The sequence below is a fragment of the Vigna angularis genome, chromosome 6, assembly GCF_016808095.1.
Source record: "Vigna angularis cultivar LongXiaoDou No.4 chromosome 6, ASM1680809v1, whole genome shotgun sequence".
NCBI lineage: Eukaryota > Viridiplantae > Streptophyta > Magnoliopsida > Fabales > Fabaceae > Vigna > Vigna angularis.
The window spans coordinates 20,412,428-20,434,476 of NC_068975.1; the positions used below are offsets into that span (position 1 = coordinate 20,412,428).

The following is a 22,049-nucleotide window of genomic DNA, read 5'->3' on the forward strand; positions in this document are numbered from 1 at the left end:
TAAAGAAATTTAAGAGTCTCACTGTTAATTATATATTAAGCAATTGGATACATATAAATAGTACATTTAAAAATAATTTAAGAATAATTATTTTAAAAAACTCCAGAAAAATTTCAAAATAACACAACCAAAATAAATTTTTCATTATCAAATAATTTTTAATTCATTCTTTCTAATTTTAACAATATTACAAAATAATTATAGTCAAAATAATAAACTTTGAAAAAAAACTTCCCATTTACTACATATTTATTAGGATTTTGTATAACTTCATCGTTCATTGATATATTCCATTCAATACTTATTTTTTTCCTTTTAGAAGTATTTTAAACAACCAACCATGTTATTTTAAATTCAATTTAATTAATATTAGTATGACAAAATTGTCCACTCCTTCTCTCTAAACATTCATTTTTAATTAATTAATTTTTAAATATATTAACTCTTCAACTTTTTAACTAAGTTAGTTCACCTTAAATACTAAATTAAAATATTTTATTTTCAAATTCCTCTGTCAATAATATAATTGAAGCACATTTTCTACTTATATAAAATGCACAATAAAAGACAATTAGCAAACAATTAAATAAGTTCAACAAGCTGCAGTATGAAAAAATTGATGTATTGATTAACAAAAAGATCAAATAGTGTTGTTGTATGGAAAAAATACTCTCCCTTGGTTACATTCTATGATTTTCTACTTTGGTAAGAATCAATGCTAAGCTACATTCCTAAGTTACAACACAATTAAATATTGTTTTCTCAGATTCTATCATTTTCTGGTTACTCATTTTATCAGTAAAGCTATGACCTTATAATATGTAATATGGAATAAGGCTAACAAAAACCAGTTGCTTCATATGCAATGACCCTATAAGGAAGAATCCCTAAACATTTATATCACCAGAGCTTCTGTTCAGCTAGCAAGTTACAAAGTCCCACATTACTCAAGACTCTGACAAGCAGCTTGAACTCAAATATAAATCTTCAGCACTTACTCAGTTCAAAGCATACCTTTCTCGGCCTTTTGGCTAAGATCAAGTGTAGTATCTGTTCTTATCAGTTTAATATCTGATATGTGAACCAATGGTTCACACGATATTAAATTTATTTTTTAAGGGAGAGGGTCAAATGCAGTGGCTTGCTACTGTGGCTCTCAAGCATTGGCTTTGCTTTGCACTACTGCAGGGCTGGGTGCATCCCTCCTATATTAGTTCATCTTTTGTTTTTTGATTGTAATTTCTGCTCCTACCTCTCATTTATATATATAATGTACTCCTTTTGAAGTTGGAATCTCAAATTCTACTACTAAGTTCCATTTATATATATTCACACAGAATATTTGTGTATGGCATAAAGAGACTTAAGTCAATTCTTTTATATATATATTTACACAGAATATTTATGTATGGCATAAAGAGATTAAAGTCAAGCAAAATTGTCTGAGACAGCTAGTTCAATAGACTCATTTTGTTGTATTTTAGCTTCCACATAAGAATACAAACATAAGCAGAGCTTAAAGTATAAGATCCATTCTCTTTTTTTCTAAATTAATTCAATTATTCAATGTTTCATCCAAAAAAAGATAGCACAAGCTCATTGATATTGTGAGTGTTAAAATGCAAATATTTTTTACTTATGTCACACATCCCTAAAAAGATTAATAAAAATGTCTTTATACTATCTCCCACAAGGAAGTCAGATTGCCAAACTGAATTATAGTCCATGCACCATGAGCAATAATAAGTAATCTTTAAGTCTACTGTTTTTAAATCTTCTTCATTTCATCAGCATAACTGTTGAAAACTTTCCCTCATTCTCAAATGTCAACACCCAATTTCCAAAACTAGCCCACTCCCTCATGTACATACTTTCTCTCCCAACAACACTCACAATTTCGGTGCAGTTGCCTTTTAGTTTCAAACTTCTCATGTCAAAGTGATTGTTTTTGAAAGGAAGACTTTATTGTTGAGAGGGAATAGAAATACAGAATTTGGAGAACAAAAAAAAAGAGAAAGAGACAACACTCACAGAAAGAAAACACAAATAGAGAACTAAGGGACAAGAAAGCATAGAGAATAGAGAATAAAAATATATTTTTTCTCATTCTTTTTCATGATGGGGTGTAGGATACTAACTAAATGTCTTAAATTTGCATGATTTTCATTGTCGTTTCCCAAATATGAAGTATAAGCATTGGATTGTGGTCCATTTGGTTGTGTTGGTGTATGTTTGTCTTTTGTTTTCTTCTTCTGTCCTTCCCTTGCATGAAGTGTGTCATGGTTGTGTGTGTAAAGCCACCGTGAACATGTTTTCATGAGTGAGTAAAAGAAACATGTCTTCTACTTGAACATTCCAATGACGTGTTTGTAGAGTTTTGAAAACACAGGTATTATACATCAGAGGGTTGTATGTGGTGAGTGTGTTATTTATAGTGCAGCCTTTTGTAGTTCTGGTTTGCTTCTCTAAACTTGGTTCTCGATTTCATAATATTCTTTTAGCTTTTTCAAAAAAGCAAAATTTGACAATTCAATCATGTTCTAGATTGAACTAGATGCCTACAACAACACGATATATATTTATAATGACATATCTAATCTATATTATTCCTATTGATAATATGAATACACTTCAATACATACTAATAATACACTGCTTTTGCATGCATCATGCACACTTTGAATGGCTTGTCATGCCTTTTGACCAGGCGAATGGTTTGGCCACATTTCAAAGCCCAATAATGATAATTTTAAAGGCGTCTTGAGGAAGTTTGTTTTCATTTTGTTCAATGACATCTTAATATAAAGTTCATCATATATTGAGCTTATACATAATTTATACATAATTTAGAAGTAGTTCTCCATATTCTTGAACAATAACAAGTATATGCTCGATTTTCCAAATGTTCCTTTAGAATGTAGGAAATTGAGTATGTAGGACATATTCTGTCAGGTCTAGGTATTGCTATGGATACTTTAAAATTGAAAGCTGTTAAGGAATGACTTCAGCAAACAAATTTGAAACAATTACATGAATTTCTCAAGTAAGTGGATATTATTGACAATTTGTGAATGGATACGCTAAGCGAGAAGCACCTTCAATTATCTGAATAAGTTACAAAGTCCCACATTAGTCAAGATTCTGACAAGCAACTGGAAGTCCAAATATAAACATTCAAAACTTACACAGTCCAAATCATACCTTTCTCGGCCTTTTGGCTAAGATCAAGTGTAGTATCTGTTCTTATCAGTTTAATATCTGATATGTGGACCATTGGTTCACATGATATTAAATTAATTTCTTAAGGGAGAGGGTCAACTGCAGTGGCTTGCTACTGTGGCTCTCAAGCATTGCCTTTGCCTTGCACTGTTGCAAGGGCTGAGTGCATCCCTCTTATGTTAGTTCAGTCTTTTATTTATAACATTTATTAATAAACACTTCTGTCTCCTGCATTGGAGTATTAATCTCCCATAGTTGTTCATTCAACATGGCATTTGGAGTTCTGTAGAGGAAAAGATTGAACAACATAGGTTTCTTTAGAGGAAAAGATTTATGTTGTGCCTTTTCCACTATATCCTCATTGACAGTTTATGTTGCCTTTTCCACTATATCCTCATTGACAGTTTATGTTGCCATTGTCTACTGGTCGTTCTCATTACTAAAGTCTCAGTTTTGATTTATGGTCAGACGATTTTGCCTTCATCCCTCCCATTCCGCTATTTAGAGCAACAAGATTATTCTTTTTTTTTTTTTTCTAACCTCCCTCCTGTCACAATTGTGTTTGACTGTCAATGTATGTTTTTTCTCCTATTGTTTGGTTATTTATAGTCGTGGTGACTCTTCAATAATAATGACCTCTTTATTCACTGGATTTCTCAACCACAATTTGCAAGAAGAGATTTACCTGGAGCAACTTCCCAGATTTGTATTAAGGGAAAGTATTAAATATATTATTTTTATTTTATCTTTATCTTTAGTTAATTTGTTATTGCTTCTTATTTGTATTTTGGATTTAGTCTATTCAACAAGTTTGAAAAATCTCTCATTAGAACTAACTTATTTCAAGTATTAACTCTAATTAGACAAACTCGTATTAAACAACTTAAAGGTTGTCAAACTCAAAATCATTAAGCATATTAAAAAATAATTAATTTAAATAATCTTTTGATAAATTAAAATATAGTGTTTACATGAATTTAAGTCTTATTACACTCAATCTTAAAGAAATAAATTAGACACTCATTTTTTCACTAGAGAGAATTTTGGATTATCACTCAGAATTCTAAATTTATTTCATACTCTAAAAATTGTATGACATCTCTCCCTAATAATAAGAATTTTATTGGACCCATACAAAATATTGCATACTTTCACAAAAAAGAATAAAAATAAAGTTAAATATCACTAAAGCTTCAAATTAAAAAGAATATTCAACAAAAACATGTACACAAGAAAACTGACTCAGAAATATGTATTGATATACCAAGCTTCAGATTACAAAAACATGCTCAAATACAAGGGATGGGTGACATATACATATTAACCGCAAAACCTCAGTTTGTATAGAATTGTGTGTGAGGAACTCAAACATTGATTGTAGTTCCTGTACAAAAAAAAATACTATAAAAAAATGCTCACTGTGTAACATGAACTCCTCAAGATAAACCAAAAAACTTTCCACGTGGGGTAGATCTGCTTCTTCTAAATTCAGGCGTGGATGCATTGCTTCCTTCTTTAAGATTGCTGGCTGAACCATTCAAAACTTTGTTTTCAACTTTGCTAGCCAATAAATGTTCTCCTGCTTGAACTATTCCTCTGCATGTGGACAAAATGGTTCTATTATCAATACTAGTAATGCTACTATTTTTGCATATGCATTTATAGAACTAATCTTGAATCAACATGATTTTATATAATTCATTCTAAGTAAAGGTGAGTTTGTAGTAAGATGCTTGTTCTGTGGATAACAAAGAGCAGAAAATTGATTTTGACACAATATTGTTTGGGTACTGTAATCAAATCGATTTTGAGTGTGTAATTACCAAAATAGCTTTAGTCAAACACAGGTATATATAGGGCAAATAACAGCAAAACAGTGTTCATGCAAAAGCTACTTCTGATAGTTATAATAAGTAAAAATAAGAAGAAAAAGTAAAAACTGTTCTTTGATAAGTTAGAATTAACTAAGTTAAAAGTTATTTTTTAGAAAAGTTAACACAAATTTTCTTTTACATTACTTTTTCTAAGTGTTTTTCAAAAAGTTTATCCGAAGTTTAAAACTTGGAATCATGTTTCAACATATTGCAAACATCATGTCCGTCCTAAAGTCAAGCTGAAGTATGTCATAAGTTGATCCAAACACACCCTACTGTTAGTCATACCTTGATTCAGGGTTCTGAAAATTCCTGGCAAAGTTCTGACGTAACTTTTTGAGACTTAAAGCACCATGGACAGCAGACTCCATAAATCTAAGATCATTTTCAGCCTCGGAGTAATCATTCTTTGGAGGTGACTCCACATTACTTTCACCAGCATATTCCATGTCAGGAATGAATGATGAGGTCAAATCAGGCTTTTGAATCTTGAAGGGTGATAGTTGATTATGCTTGGGCTTAGCCTTACTCTCAACCTTGCTTTTTCTGATGCCACCTTGTCTTACTGCACTAAGTGCTTGCTTGAATTGTTCCTCTTCATGTTCTTGATGAACTTTCTTATAGTTGAACTTCTGGAGGTTGAAGATTGTTTCTGAAATGTTTTCATGCTTTACAGTCTCTTGTGAATTCACATAAATTCTTGTGTCAGTGGATGCAACCACTGGCATTGTAACAAGGGATTTGTTAGCAGCTGGAAATGGATGCTTTAATATTGGTTGGTTGTCCATTGTTTCAGTTTTTACTTTGCTTTTAATGACTGTCCCTCTATCATTGGATTGTGATCTTCTCACTGGAGGAGATGGTGATCTTCCCTTCACTGAGCTGACTAACTTTTCTTCAGTCGGAAAAGACATTTTTGGCATAGAATCCTTCTCCATTAGTGTTGAGGGAAACCTTGACCTTCTTTGCTTACCTGAAGAGCAACTTCTAGACTGAAAAAAGAAGTTCAAATTAAGTTAGAGCCTATGTGAATCTGCATCAACATGGCACAATGTCCAAATGCATATTTACATATTTCTTACAAGTGGGTACATATTTTATTTAACTACCTCCAAGCTTCTATCATCCATAAGTCTTTGACCAGTTTCATGCTTCATGTTGCCACTGGTACCATATTTTGGTAATTGAAAAGGTGAAACAGCTCTTGGTTTTTGAGAATCAATGACGTTTCTAGCATTCCCAGCCTTCCACTGATCCAGTTCTGCTTCCTTCCTCTCCAATGCCAATTTGAGATTTGATATCTAAAAAAATAAAGATCCGTTTACTTATGTTGTGCATGTTATGTTCAAAATTGCACTACTTGTGACTAAAATGCAAACCTCTTCCTTTAGTTCTCGGATTTCACCAGTTTCTTTGTTAGATTGAGCAGCCCCAAGTTCAATGGATGAAACCCTCTCAGCAAATTTGAGTGTGCTAGTTGTCTCCCCAAAAGCATTAAGTTCAGGATTTATATGAACAAACATCAAAGTTTTTGCATGCCCTCCTATTGATAAAAGAAAAGAAACACATATCTCAAGTTAAGTTTGCAGAAATTCAAACAAGCAAACAACAATGGCAATAACCAAATTAATACCAGTATTTAAATTTCTAGTCACTTATCAGCCTAATCTAACAACCTGGTCCCAAAAGAAAGATTGTACATATAGTGGTCAAATAGTAGTAACACCTATTATAACAATATGGTTGTCATAAGAGAAATGGAAAAAAAATTCCAAATCTTAATGCTGCCATAACCTATCATTATAGGTAAGTTGCATCAAAGGGGAAAAAATTACATGGCAAACTGTTACCTAAAGAATCTTGTAACACTTGTGTGAGCTTGCTATTTCTATAAGGGATATGTGGACTCTTCTGTGCCAAGGCAGAGATAACATCCCCAAGTGCAGAAAGTGATCTATTTATATGTTGCGCTTCCTTCAGTCTCTCACCCACTGCCTCAGATTTGTCAACCCTCTCACTTCCAGCCAAATCCACAAGATGGAGACAACCTCTTAGAATGGAGTTGGAAACTAACTCCCTTCCTCTAACATGAACAGTCAAAACACTGCAAAAAGTAAGAACTTAGTTAAATATATTTGATGGTTGTTGGTTATCCATCTATGTTCATGAAGATGTCACTTTACCTATGGGAACGACTGCTTCTCTCATTTAGAGCTGTAGCACCCACGGCTCGGTTCTTCTGACCAATTCTCATCAAGTCTAGAACATCTCGAGTACAGGTAACCGGAACCAAAAATGCATCAGGCACATTGATGCCATTCATTTGAGAATTGTTTCGTATGTCTAATGTATATCTTGTTAAGGAACTGAAATAACTACATAAATTTCATTGTTGATATCTGTATAAAATTAAGAATTTGAACTGCCTTGCTGAAGAAAAAATTATGATAGAGCACTGCTTAAAGGATATCTTCTGTTAGAGCCATCACTGACTAGCAAATCTCTCACTTGTTCATTATATATTTCAATCATCTGAACGAAAACTTCATATTTTATGGAATCAGATCTTTCCTTTGATATATGAAATAAATCACCCAAAGCCCTGTAGTTTACACCCCATGTCTCTTCTGTTGTAAGATCAGGGCCACTCTGCACAAGCAAGTTAATCGCATTAATAGGCATGATTAAAAAAAATGATGGAACAAGAAATATATCGTAATTGAACTTATTATAGACCTGGTTGTTTTCTGATGTAGCTATAGTTTCAAGGTCTATAAAATGGACATTTTATCAATTTATGTTGACAAAGAACAAGATAATTTAAATTTGTAAGTAAGCTGTTAAGTTAGAGTGAATAAAGTTTCAAATAAGGAAGTTTTCAAAAGAAATGTCTCCAAACCAAGGTTTGAACTAGTACTACTAGAGTCTTTAAACCCAAAATCGTGTGATGGTGTCTAACATGTACCATAAAATACAAAACTAGAAGGAAAAACATATGATTGGTAAATAATACATGGATATCCCATGAACAGAAATCAATGGTGGTAAGTTTAAAACCACATACATTTTTTATGTGTAAACAGTCAATAATAGCCAAGTAATTTAAGATACATTACTTTAGTTTAATGAATCAACATTATGTAAAATAAACTAGAACTGCTATGCGTGTCTCATACCATTGTGTATGTTTTCCCGGAGCCAGTCTGCCCGTATGCAAAGATGCATACATTATAACCATCTAGAACGGATCTGATCAAGGGCTGAGTGTCAGCATAAATTTGTTCTGCACATGACAATAAAAACATCATGAAAAGCATCAAATAATAACTAACATGATAAAAACGCCATGAAATGCAAATTATCAGTAAGAAAACCATAAATTCACTATGAAGCACGGAAAGATTTTACTGACTGAATATTAAACAGGAGAAAGAACATTCCTCCAAGTATTTGAATTTCCCAAAGAGACAGTGCTCAATTTACAAACAACAGAGATAATGAATCTCTTCCTTCAATCCGAACCCGCCCCTCTAACTAACAAATATTTCCTAAATAACTGTGTTAATTTTCTCCTAACTTCTAACCTGAACAGTCTACCTGTCTGAGGAGTCGAAATGTGGACATGATTCCAACATTGATTCCTTTCCAACACTTTACAACACATCTTAGACGATCCTCAACACTTGACCCAATACCTTCGTATGAATGGACACTCCAAGAACACTAGTACTATTAAACATTTGAAATTTATTTTAAACATTTAGACAAGTAGGTTTAAATCTAATCTAAAGTATTTAGGGTAAATGATCAATTTGAACCTTAAACATCTGTGACTGCCAATTTAATCCTTCAAAGAACGAAATATTTCCATCCTGAAGGTATAAAATCCTTCAATTACGTCCTATCATTAAGATTTGTGTGACTACTTGGTTAGTGAAATATAATATTAAGAACCAATTTAGCAGTCAATTATAGACTATTTTGCCATTAGGCTATAGTATTAGGGATCAATTTGAATATTTTACACATTCAATAACTAAAGCATATTTTTCATTCTTTTAAGGACTAAATTTACAATGTCTCACATTTAAGAATCAAATCCAAGTATGAGTCTAAGTTCCTCGTTAGGTAGAAATGACAAAGTTAAACATCATATAAGAAAAAAGACCTATGAACCCAATGCCTTAAGATTTTAGGTTAAAAGCGGTGTCAATCCTTATGTGAGTTGGGCTTGTTTCACATATATAATCTCTCTCTAATGAAATTACCCTCTCAAAAATCATAAAAATCCCATCAGTGGTATCCTAAACCCAACAATGTTTAATGAGTATCAAGTCTCACATCTACTAAAGATAATGTCACAATACAATATATAAGGGAGGGAAATGATCCTAAACCCTCTTTATAGGAATACTAAACATAAACACAATATGCCTATATTGGATGCTTTATTATATTATATTGCATAAACCCTGAACAAATCATTATTGTCCATTAAATTAGAGAGTCATAATACAAGATCTATGTAGAACAAATCAACAAAGTATATATCCTGAAAGATGTAGAAAATTAAACTACCTTGTGTTACAGTTGTTCCAAAAACCTTATCAAATGAAAATACTCGTCTAGCATCTTTTCCATGCTTAAGGGGATTTATGATCATCATATCTCCATTTTCTCCAATATAGTCCACCGTAGACTGCCCGTTTGATTGTCCTGGTAAGAATGGCCTCACTCTACAATACACCCTGATGGCTCCTGCAAAACAGAAATTTAATTAATCACATTTTAATGAATAAGTTGATCCATGAAACTCGTTGTTAGGAACCTGTGTTCTTATGCACCTTTAAGGTCTTGTACTTCATTGTAAAGAAGGCGGTTCTCCTCCAAAACTTTGTGGTAGGAAGTGGAGGCCACTTCAAGGCTTTTGATATGATCCTCTAAGTAATAGAACTCAAGTCAGTCCAAATAGTACAATGTTAAAACACTTCTACAAACAAGATATTCAAGGAAAAACAATTCTTAGATGGTTACCCAGCCTACTCAATTCTTCTTCCCACTCTGATTGAATTTTTTTGACTTCCAATTTTGTTTCTTTAAAAAAGTACTTCATACCCTGAAGCCGGATGAAAACCTTAGCACACTGTGCTGAACAGCTAATCCAAACTCATGTAAAAGTAACAACTAACATTAGCAATAACTCTAATGATCTAATTTATACCTCGAGTTGTTTCTGTTGAGTATTGATTACTTCAGCATACTTTGCAGAATAATTGGCATTTTGTCGAATACTATCACGTTTTCCACCACAATTGCAGAATTTGGAGAAGTCATTTGATGCCAAGCTACTTCTTTGGTTAAGATATAGTGAGATGGTTTCTATGAACTCTCTCTTTGAGAGACAACCCATGTCACCTTTCAAAATTTTCTTTAAAAAAAGTCCAAGCTGCAAAGAATTGTTGAGAAGTGTATTTTGGAAAACCATTAGAAGGAAAAGGAAAATGTCACATGAATGGCAATTGTGAAGTTTGGAAGCAAATGTAAGTTGCATACAAGAATTAAACTATGGAGTACCTGAGTGCCTTGAGAAACAAGCAAAGATGAGAAATCCTTGACTACCTTGCTGAGTAAGGTATCAATTACCTACAAATTGTCACCCATATCACAGATAAGACTGCATAAAGAAAAGAAAATCCTTATGCAGATTATTATTGGAAAAATTCTAAAACAATAACCTTATTTTCCAGTCGTATTACTCTCAATAGCAGTGCAATTTTAGTTGACATGATATTTGTCTATCTTATTTTCTTAAAATGTGGCTTAGACGTAACTTAACCTACAAAATCAACTGTGAAATTTACATCTTATTTATATACTTTATTTTGATTTGATCATATAGATTAAGCATCTGTAACTGATCCTATATTGACCAAATAGCAAGTGGCTTCATAATCCCATCAACGATCACTAGGCTTAAACTAAACTTAACACTATAAAATCGGTTTGTTTGGTGAGGTTTGTTCCATTTATATATTTTAATTCTAAGATTGTCTAAGTAAGAGATTATCATGCTTTGCTTAGTGTGTAACATACTCTTTTTATAATATTCATATATTAATCTTTTCAGAAACACGTTTTGTAAAAATTAGAACAGAAGTTACAGCGGTACAACAAACTGGAAAGGATCTTACCGACCATTGCATTCAGAGGCAGATCTTCAATCCCATTGGCCTCTCTAAGGTAAGCCTGAAGAAGTCTGAGTCCAAAGTGATCATAAAGGAAAGCCAAAGCATTGGCAGTTCTGGTTTCTTCAATCAAGAACTCTTCAGATAATTGAAGAAATTCAAGCAGTTGTTCATACTGTGATGATTCTGACTCATCTAATGATTCATCAGCACTTTCACTGCCAACTATGGAGGAAGGAGACTTCTTTGGAAAGGAAGTGATCCTCACAGTTCCACCATACCTCCACACACCAACCCCACCAGATAACTTCCATTCATAAAAACCCTTCAAACATAGAATGCAGTCCACAACTTTATTGGATGAACCTCCCTGCATTTTCAAGTTTTAAAACACCCTTTCAACAGAAAACTCAAAAGTAGTGTAAAATCAACAAATAGATAAACTCCATCACTAAGAGGGACTAAGAGGGACACATGGTACCATCTTCAATAGAAAAATTGCAAGATGTGCTCTGAACAATCTATCTAGCATTGGTTTCGTTTGCCAATATTGTTTGTTTGGAAAAATATAAAATTTAAATAGATTTTATGTGATATTTAAAAAATATTGTAAAGAAAAACCCAAATTTGGTTGAATTTGGATGGAAATGTGTTTTTTTTAGTTTTAATTATTTTAATTGACAACTTAAACTTTATTGTTATAGCATTACCCATAAAATAAGAGTCATATGATTACTATTTCTTGGATATTTTTAAATTAAAAATGTAAAAAAGTAAATAACTTGTATGAAGTATTTCAAAAAGTATACAAATGTACATAATCAATTAATATATATATATATATATATATATATATATATATATATATAGGGGCAGAGAGATTTAAAATTATTGAAGAAGAAAATATGATTAATTCAAATGACTTTGTATTTAAAATTTAGAAACCATTTTCAAACGTATATGGGTTACAATAAGAAATTTAATAATCAATATAAAATATTTTTAATCCTCCAGTATTTTTTTTCAGTTATTTTTAAGTACTAAAAATACAATAATGAAAAATTTTATTTTCAAGAATATTCAAATATTTTATTTTCATGAATTCTTTTTATAAAGTACTAAAAGATTGAACATATTAGTTAAACCAGATAAAATTCATTCAATCTTGCAACTTAATTAATTTATCAACCAATATATACTATTTTACATGGTTATCAAACTCTCGAGTAAACTTGTACGAGTTTACATTTCCAGACATGGCTTCCGAGTTAACTCGGAAGTAAACTCATTTTCTGCGTAAACTCGGTGAAATCGACAGTGAAATTGGTAAGATCATGTAGAATCGTGAGTTTGGAGCGATTCTGCCAGCTTGAAAGTTATATATTTAATGAAATGCATCAAAATCAATGACAATAATTCAAGTATTTATGTTTTACAATATTTATTTTTATGAACAATATAACTATAAATTTTATTTATTTAAACTTATATAATTTTGTAAACTTATTTGAATTAAGATATTATTTATATAATTTTTTTTATCTAAAGTAAACTCTTACAAGTTTATGAGTTGAGTTTATAAGTCGAATTTACTCAGCTCTTACAAGTTTACATAAACTCTCAAATTTAATAACCTTTTTTTTTTATTCTATAATCCAATTAGAGAATAACAATAAATGTATTAATTAATTTATATAATCTATACTTATTAATAAAAAGTATTTCTCCTTTTCTTAAATTTCTTTACATGTTGTATTACCAATTTTATTTTTATTAATACAACTTATGTCATTGGCTTTATTATTTATATAAAAAATAATCTGAAATAAATAATAATTTTCTTTATATTATTATGAAATATGGCCCATTTTATTATTTTTTATTTTTTTTTACTATTTTTACTTTCTTTTATCCTAATTTTTGTTAAACAATATTTTAGCTTCTGTAATAGGTAAGAAATACCGGATTAAAAATATTTTTATTGTATAACTATAACACCTAATAAAACTAATTTTTGTAACTAGTTTTTATTTATTTATTCTAATTTTATTTTTTCTATCTGGATACTTATTTTTATAATTATTATTATTAACATTATTATTTTTTATTATTGTTACAAAAAAAAGGTTATTTCCAGTAGTAACTATTACAGCAGTTATGTCGAAAATCGTTTCTTTATCAGTTGAGGGTGTTAAAAATAATTAGAATCTAATTCCCTTAAAAAGTAATTCATTCAGTAAAAGAAACCGGACAATTAATTCTTTTATTGTCTAAACAATAGAATGCACATCGTACTCCAACTTTTTTATTTTAAGAGCAAAACAGAAAATGATTTTATTAATTATTAATAATCTTATTTTTAATTATTTTTAATTAGTTATTATTATTGAGTAAACCAAAATAATTCCATAATTGAATGATTAAAAAGAGAATGAAAAGAAATAAATAGAAAATCCAAAGGCCAAACCTTCTCCAAATCAGATGCTTCAAATGTGAGAAGCTGCATCTCCTTAACAGCCTCTAAGAAATTCCTCATGTTTTCAAAATACTGAATTGCTGAGTGGGCCGCCCCCTCTGCACATTGAACAGCAAGCCCAGGATTCTCCACCACCTATCCAGCCCAATACATAAAACAACCAAATAAAAAACATTGTCACCAAATTAACACTTTGAAAACTAGGCTCTTACTTCCTCCAGCCTCATAATTTCTTCGTACACCTTTCAAATTTTCAAAATGACCATTTTGCCTTTTAGAAAAGTGACTTCCGGATTACACATTCCAAAAGCTTTCCAAAACAAGCTTTTCAGAATTTTAAGAATGAAATTTATTTAACAAAATTTTTAAAATAGAATTTTCGAAATATGATTTCCAGAACAAAATTTTTGAAATGCAGGAAATTTATTCTAGAATATGTTTTCTGAAATCGAATTTCCGAAATAAACCTTCTGTAACACATATCATGTCTTCCGGAGCATTCCTACATGAAGTGTATCATGGAAAAAACTTTCCAAAATATATGAAATATTCCGAAAAGAGCTTTCAAAATGAGTTTTTTTTGCTGCATTTTCTCTCTTCTTCTTCCTCTACAACAGAGATAATGATGGCAGCGGTGATGATAGCAGCAGTGGCAGTGTGGTGCAGTGACAAAGGGTGTTTGAATCTTTTCCTCTTATTTATGGAGTGCAATTAGTAATTGTACAGGTGCAAAAAGCGATAGTATGAAAACTAAAGTCTTGTCCTATTTTGACCGATTTTGTGTTTGATCAGGTCAAATATAAGGTGGAATACACGGACTCGTGTTGATAATGTCTTATTTGCCCGGCATAATATATAGATACTAATAATTTTTTATATTAAAAAATTATAATTTTTCAGTTAAACTTATATTTATAAATAAAAGAGGAAATTATAAGTTTTGAAAAATGGAAAAAGTGGACCTTGAGAACAGCACCGGGGTTGACTTTGTTGAGGACATTGCAGAGAATGAGACCATTGCGTAGAGCAAGGCAAAAGTCTTCTTCCGAGGGTGTTTCAGTGAGTGATAATGAGGCAACATTGTCCATTTGGCGTAGCCATTCTGTTGCTTTGTATCTTCTCCAAGCTTCCACCATTCAACAAAAACCAAACCATTTTCATCACAAAATAAGATCACAAAAATGAAAGGTGTAATAGGAAGTCACCAAAAAGATAGAGAATGGTTTGTATTGTGTCAAAATCATCAAAGAAAAGTTAAGAAACTGTTATTAAAAGTTAAGACAGACACTAACAATGATTAATAACAGCAAAGTGGCATTTGCAATGTTACAAATTTATGGTGCTTCTTGCTTACTTGATGTAGGGTCTTGATAATCGATAATGCTTAACATTATGCTCTAAAATCATAGTTGGGGAACTTATAATCATGATTATGTTCATAAAAAATGTAAAAATATATCTCCTAATCAATAATAAAATAACTGGTCATAATAATAATAATAATAATAATATCTCACTATAATGATGATGAACCCTTTAGGTTATAAGTAAGATACTTGATTGCACAAATTTTGGACCCGACCCTTATGGACAAGGGCACAGTCCATAAGGGTGGTGGGGTGGTGATCCATTTTAGTACAAACACTTTCCCCCACACACAATTCTTCATCATCAATCTCTTGCTACATCTCATTCTTTTTTCTTTTCTAGCCACCCCCACTTTGTTTAACATATAAACCTAACTTTTTGTATTTTAACATTGCTTTTTCTGCTTTTGTTAAGTAAAGAGGTCCAAGTAATAATTTGGTTGACCAAAAATGAAAAGAGAAAAACAACAAATGAGTTGTTAAAATAACCAAATGATATGTTGTTTCTTTTCTTTTCATTGGGTCATAAGAAACAAACATCACACCTAGAAACGTGCCTCAACTTAAGCATCTTTTGTCAATTATCTACTTTTTCACAAAGAGCTGTTGTCTTCTTTCTTTTTTTTCTTTTCTGGAAGAGGAACTACTCACCACAGATATGTGCAACAATTTTTGTTCAAGTTATGCCTACTTTCACAAATTTGCAGGTTGTATGCATCCTTTTGCTACTTCCAATAAGGTTTTCCAAGAGGAGAAAATCTTATTCCCATTTCAGGATATGAACTCTTTCAGTAAAGTGAATTATTCCCTCAATTTCAAATTGATCCATGTTAAAGGTTTTATACAGGAACAAAAAACAAAAGTAACCACTTCAAGATAATATAGTATGAGTGAAGGGATAAAATGAATAAATTTTTAACATTTATTAAAACAAAACTAAAGTGTACATCAATTTAAAATATCAACATTTTTTATATTGTGAATGAACAAGTTTTGTATAGTATCAATCAATCTCTGATCCCCATGTTCCTAAAAAACATTAACTATTGTAAAATATAAACATAAAATTATTCCATTGAGGGATATTGAAAAATAACTCATACCAGTAATAATATATGAAGATTAAACTATAATTATATTTACATATCTGGTATTAAACTGCATTATTACACACCTGTATTTATATTATAACTAGATATTAATGGCATGCATGGTGTGTGACATTAAAGAAGCATACCTGCTTCCTCTGCCTTCCTCTGTGCCAATTCATTATCATTGAAACCTTCCTCTGTGACAGTGCATGAAGCCTCCTTGTTCATGGTGGTGACCACTAAACCCTTCAATCCTCTCTTTGAAGGAGATGTGAAAAATGAGTTTTGGCAACTCTCCTGTGGCATCTCAATCTCTCTGATAATCAACCAAGAAAACTGTGTTAGATGACAGCATAATAGCAATGTATGCATAAAAAAAGTTTCATACACAACACAATTCCTATGTATGATATCAGAATCAATAAATTGATTGTAGGTTGCTTCATAAACATAGCAAGAACTAAACTTTTCATCTGATCAATTCTTACTTGGATGCAAACCAATAAAAAAACAAAAACTTGATCAACTATATCATATGGGTTTTCCTTATCGATAAAATTCAAAAGAAAAGCAAGAGATTGCAGAAAGAAGAATAAGATTACCTGGGGAAGTGAAAGATTGAGAACAATAAAGTGAAGCTTGGTGAATGAGGAGGTTATGGAATTGGAAAGAAGAAGCTTAATACGTGTAATGCATAGTTGCCTTCAATGGTAGTGTGTGAGTGTGGAAACTGAAGAGAAAAAACAGAAACACATGAAAACTTTCAAACGTCGTTATTGGCATTCTCTGACTAATATAGGACCAATCACGGCGTCATTTCACGGAGATTCTACCCATTCTTGCCGTCATGTCTATTTTAATATTCTCAATAAACTAAATTTGAATATTAATGAACTAAAATTTATTATGGAAATATTTGAAATAATTTTTTCTCAAATAAACAAATTTAAAAGTTCATTTATTTAAGAAATATATACAAAAGGACATTTCTCTTTAATCTGTTATTAAAATGAACACTTAAAAAGCATAAGTCTAGTTATTTTTATCATAATACATTTTTAAAAAAAATAAATACAAACAAAGTGGATATATATATATATATATATATATATATATATATATATATATATATATATATATATATATATATATATATATATATATATAACTTTTAAAATGATTATTTACCGCATACAATTATCTATAATTGGATGACACTCAATTCTAAATAAATTCATATACCCCTAGTGGTGATAACAACATTTAAATCTAACAAAAAACAATTAAACATAGTGTTTTATATTTTTTTTAATCTTGAATATGTATCAAAGAAATTGCAATAATTAATGCATGTTAACTAACTGAAGTAGACTTCATTCGCAATTTTATAATCTTAGGTTTTACAATTATATTACATTTTTTTATATAAAATAATAGAGAAAAAGGATTGTCACCTTTATTTACCAAAAAAAATGTAAAAAAGGTAATTCAATCAAACTGTTACTTTTTTTTACAGTATAATAATAATATTTTAAAAAACAAGTGTAAAATAATTTATAGTCTTATTTACTAAAAATAATTATACGAGACAAAGAATTAAATTGAAAATTAAGTAACTTTTAATATTATTTATTATTGACTATACCGACAATATTATTTACTATTAATAAATAAGTAATTAAAGACAATAAGGTGGTGTATAAATGACATGAAACACACTTCCTACCAGTATTATTGTCTACTGGGTGTTGTCTCTCCGTACTACAGTATTCAAAATACAATTAATTTATGTTCTAGACTGTTAATACTCTTTCCATTAATTTATAACTTGATCTTTAACAATTAAAGAGACCCATAACAAAAATGTGATAGTAATGAAATTCAGCTCTATATGTCTCTGTTTATTTTTAAGATAACATCCTTATCATAATATATATGTATATATAGAGAGATATTTGATTTCTTTTATAAAATTTCATTTATTAGACATCTAATTAAAGTTGGTAATACACAAATACTCTATTTTTAATTTAATAACTATTCAAAAATAATAAAATAATATTTTTATTTTAAAATATGAATTATTTAAAATAAATCAATTAGAAAAGTAAAAAAAATATTTTCCTCATTTGATGTTAAAAAGGAATAGGAAATTTGAGAGATATACTTGAAAAAAAATATATTAATTAAATATAAAGAACTTTTTCCCTTAATTTAATATCAGAAATTGTTTTTGACTTTTATTTCTTCTTATCTATTTGACTTAGTATATTATTAGAATTTGAAATCTCGTTTATCTTTTAACTTAAAACTTAAACAAAATTTATCAACTTTATGTATAACTAAGCAATATTTTTGTATAAATATTCTTAATTTAGTGATGAAGAATGACATTCTTTGTTAATCTATTAACAATTTACAAGAAGTCGTGATTTCTCAAAATTCAAAGTAAATGAATAACAAAGTCAATGAATATTGCGTTTTTATTCTAGAATCTTCAAATATTGCGAAATTCTTCTAAATCTTTGGTGTTCTATCCTAGTTTTCTGATGAAATAATTCGAAAGCTAAGAATTACGTCTTTTTTCATTAATCACTATAATACCAATTCAAAATTTTGTATATTTTAATCATATCAGGATGTAAATATGTTTTTATAGTTTTATTTCAAATTTAATATCTTTAATTTGTTATCTCCTCGTAGAAATATCATGTATTTAAATCTCATAATACCATTTTTATCGAAAAAGAAATCATGCATGTGATCAACACCAACAAAATTCCTTAATGTGTTCAAAGATAGGATCTACTAGTTTTTTCTGAACTATATGTCAAGAAAATCATTACAACATTAAGATTGTCTGAATAATTTATTTACATATTCATATCTTTAACCTAGTCAATCAATCTTCTAACTATTTTAATATAATTGGAGATAACTTTAATTATTTTAGAGATTTTTTGTTTTTAGTTAGAAGTTATATATTGATTTATTTTTCTCAATTGAGTTTTTAATTTTGAAAATTTGAGGCAATGTAACTATTGTCATTAAATTGGCTTAACATCGTTAAAAAATAGTGATGTCACACACATTGTTGTGCATTTTCTAAAAGACGTGGCTTAATGACATGTGGAACTTAACATTTTTTTTAAAAATGGAAATTTTTTTTGTTGAAACTCTAATTAAATGGTGTTTCTAGTGTTGCTTGTGCTTTTTCCACGATTAGAGAGCTCGGTCAAGAGGAGTTCGATCTAAGGAAGCTCGGCTGGTGGAGCTCAATTAGGAGAAGGTTGGCCTGACGGAGCTATCTAGAGAGCTCAAGCTAGAAGACCTTGTCCTGGATGACCTCGACCTAAAGAAGCTCAGCCTAGAGAAGCTCAACCTAGAGAGCTCAGCTTGGAGGAGCTTGGCCTAGGGGAGCTTGGTTAGAATAGCTTGACATGAAAGAGTGCAACCTAAAGATCTAAATTTGGAGGAACTCGGCTTAGGAGAGTTCGGCTTGGAGGAGCTTAGACTAAAAGAGCTTGGCCTGTGAGAGTTCGGCTGGTAAAGTTTGCCTTGGAGAAGCTCAGCTTGAATAAGGTTGGCTTAAAGAGTTCGGTCTAAAGGAGCTCGACTAGAAAGAGCTCAACCTAGAGGAATTTGCTAGAGAATCTCAGTCTAGAGAAGCTTGACCTGAGGGAGCTTGGCCAAGAAAGCTCGACCTAGAAGAGCTTGGTTTGAAGGAGGTCAACCTAAAGAGCTTGACTTGAAGAGTTCAACCTACAGAAGCTCGCCCATAAAGACCTCGACCTATGTGAGGTTACGTGGAAGATCTTGGTTTAGGAAAGCTCAACTAGAGGAGCTCGGTTTGGAGGAACTCGACCTGTACGAGCTCGACTAGAAGGAAGTCTACTTGGAGAGCTCGGCCTTTAAGGAGGACATCCTCTAGGGGCTTGACCGGGAGGAAGCCAACATGGAAAGCTTAGTCTAGAAGAGGTCGACCTGTTCCAAAGTATTCGTTGTAATTGATTGACACTTGTCCCAAACCATGACATTTTTTGTCATTTGCATCCGTACTGATTTGACAATTCACTGCTTTTAAAAAAATGGAATGCAACACTTCAATTTCGTGCTCATATATATCCATTTATTTAATAGGTTGTCCTGGAGGAGCTCGGTCCTTAAGAGATCATCCTAAAGGTTGTTGGCTTGTAAGAGCTCCACCTAGAGGAAGTTGACCTGGAAAGCTCAGGCAAGAAAAGGTTGTCCTGGAGGAGTTTGACCTAGAGGAGCTCGACTTGTAGGAGCTCGACCTGTAGGAGCTCACCTTGTAGGAACTTGGTCTGTAGGAGCTCGACCTGAAGGAACTCAGCTTGAAGAGCTCAGCCTAGACAAGTTCATTTGGAAGAACTTGGCCGAACAGACATACGATACAATTGTTCATAGGGTGAGCAAATTTAAGTAGTAAAATATTTTTTATGATACTCCAAATATGTTTAAACTGTTATTTATGATGTTTAAATGTTCTTGATGAAATTAACCAATTATTAAATATGTTAAAATGCATTTATAAAAGAACCTGGTTCTTAACTGATTGTTAAATATGTTAATATGCAAGTCAGGAAACGCTAGCTCACAATTTTAATCAATTACGTTAAATTCCTAATCGATTAAAATTGTCAGTATTGTGTTTTCTATATAAATAGGTCTTGTTTCATTTACTGGAAATAATGTATACATTCAAAATATAAATTTGCGAAAGAAGAAAGACAACCAAGTATTCTTGGAAGACAAAGAACATCAATTTGTTTAAATCAATACTACAAGTATTCAAGCATGATACCTTAGGAGTGACAAATTTTGGTTTCTTGTATAAAATTCACATTCTAAGGTGTTTTCATTTTTGTACTCTTATTCTAAACATTGATCAATGTTATACTTATTATGAAGGCAAGATCTTAAGTTGATTGTGTGTAGCATCACCATAAATAATTGTTCTTGTTTGTTAGAAGTTTAGATTATATTATAATTCTATAATATCTACATTCCTGTAGTGAGATCTCTTCCAAGTTAGGTTGTTTGAACGAAGATTGGATGTAAACTTGTTAAAATGGAATTAGTATAAAATATTGTGTGTTTTGCTCTAATATCTTCTGATACAAGAAGGTCTAACACCATAGGACCCATCACAAGAGGAATGGCCAAAAAGCTCCAAGATGAGTATTCTCCCCAAGGTCAAATACTATTTGCTATTTTTGGATGGAAAATTGGAGAACAAGAAGATGTTCCAAATTTGCCAAAACATGGAGAAGGGTAAAATGGACATTTACACACAAGAAGGGGTGTGCTTATCCTTCTATGGGGTGGCATTAGTAAATTTTCATTTTCACATGTAAAATTCAATTATCAACGTGTTTCATAAGGCTTTCTAGAAGCCACACATTTAGCACATGGTTAACATTTCAGATTTAAAGAAAACGTGTAAAAGGCTTGCTTAAGCTTTGAGATTGATCTATAAAATCTCATAAGCAAAGCTTGAAGTTCACTTTTGATGAATTGAGAGAATAGCTTTGCTGATGCAATTTCCAGCGTCTTCTCCCACCGAAAGTCACTTCTGTGCTTCCTACCAAACCTCCTCTAGCTTCCTTCCATTGATGAAGGCTGTCTGAGCTAGCTCCATTTCCCCAAAGCACCTCATCCAAACTCTTTTTCCACATATTCATCCGCTGCTACTGCACAGTCTAGACTATTTTCATTTTGTTCTTCCGCTGTCAATGCCTTTCTTCCCTGGAAGCTCACGGATCTGCAGAATAGCACCAAAGCTGGAGCTATCATGTGGTATTCAGAGCCAGGTT

General features: G+C 31.2%; 1 protein-coding gene and 2 non-coding genes across 3 annotated transcripts; 2 read left to right on the top strand and 1 right to left on the bottom strand.

Annotated features, from left to right (window-relative positions):
- Window positions 1-1,010: 1,010 nt before the first annotated feature.
- LOC128197612 (U2 spliceosomal RNA) lies at window positions 1,011-1,205 on the top strand. The gene has a single exon (XR_008250241.1). It is a non-coding gene; the product is annotated as a U2 spliceosomal RNA (small nuclear RNA).
- A 1,992-nt stretch (window positions 1,206-3,197) lies between these two features.
- LOC128197613 (U2 spliceosomal RNA) lies at window positions 3,198-3,393 on the top strand. Its single transcript, XR_008250242.1, has one exon. It is a non-coding gene; the product is annotated as a U2 spliceosomal RNA (small nuclear RNA).
- A 1,051-nt stretch (window positions 3,394-4,444) lies between these two features.
- On the bottom strand, window positions 4,445-16,957 carry LOC108321908 (kinesin-like protein KIN-14F). The gene is made up of 18 exons (XM_052878653.1): window positions 16,815-16,957; window positions 16,359-16,528; window positions 14,717-14,880; window positions 13,746-13,889; window positions 11,289-11,648; window positions 10,668-10,736; window positions 10,315-10,539; window positions 10,128-10,209; window positions 9,938-10,033; window positions 9,672-9,851; window positions 8,270-8,376; window positions 7,540-7,742; window positions 7,277-7,450; window positions 6,944-7,197; window positions 6,473-6,636; window positions 6,203-6,394; window positions 5,382-6,085; window positions 4,445-4,815 (listed from the first exon to the last, which is right to left on the bottom strand). Exons 2-18 carry the CDS (start codon window positions 16,516-16,518, stop codon window positions 4,656-4,658), a joined length of 3,438 nt encoding a protein of 1,145 aa, XP_052734613.1. The 5' UTR covers window positions 16,519-16,528; window positions 16,815-16,957; the 3' UTR covers window positions 4,445-4,655.
- Between the last annotated feature and the right edge of the window lie 5,092 nt (window positions 16,958-22,049).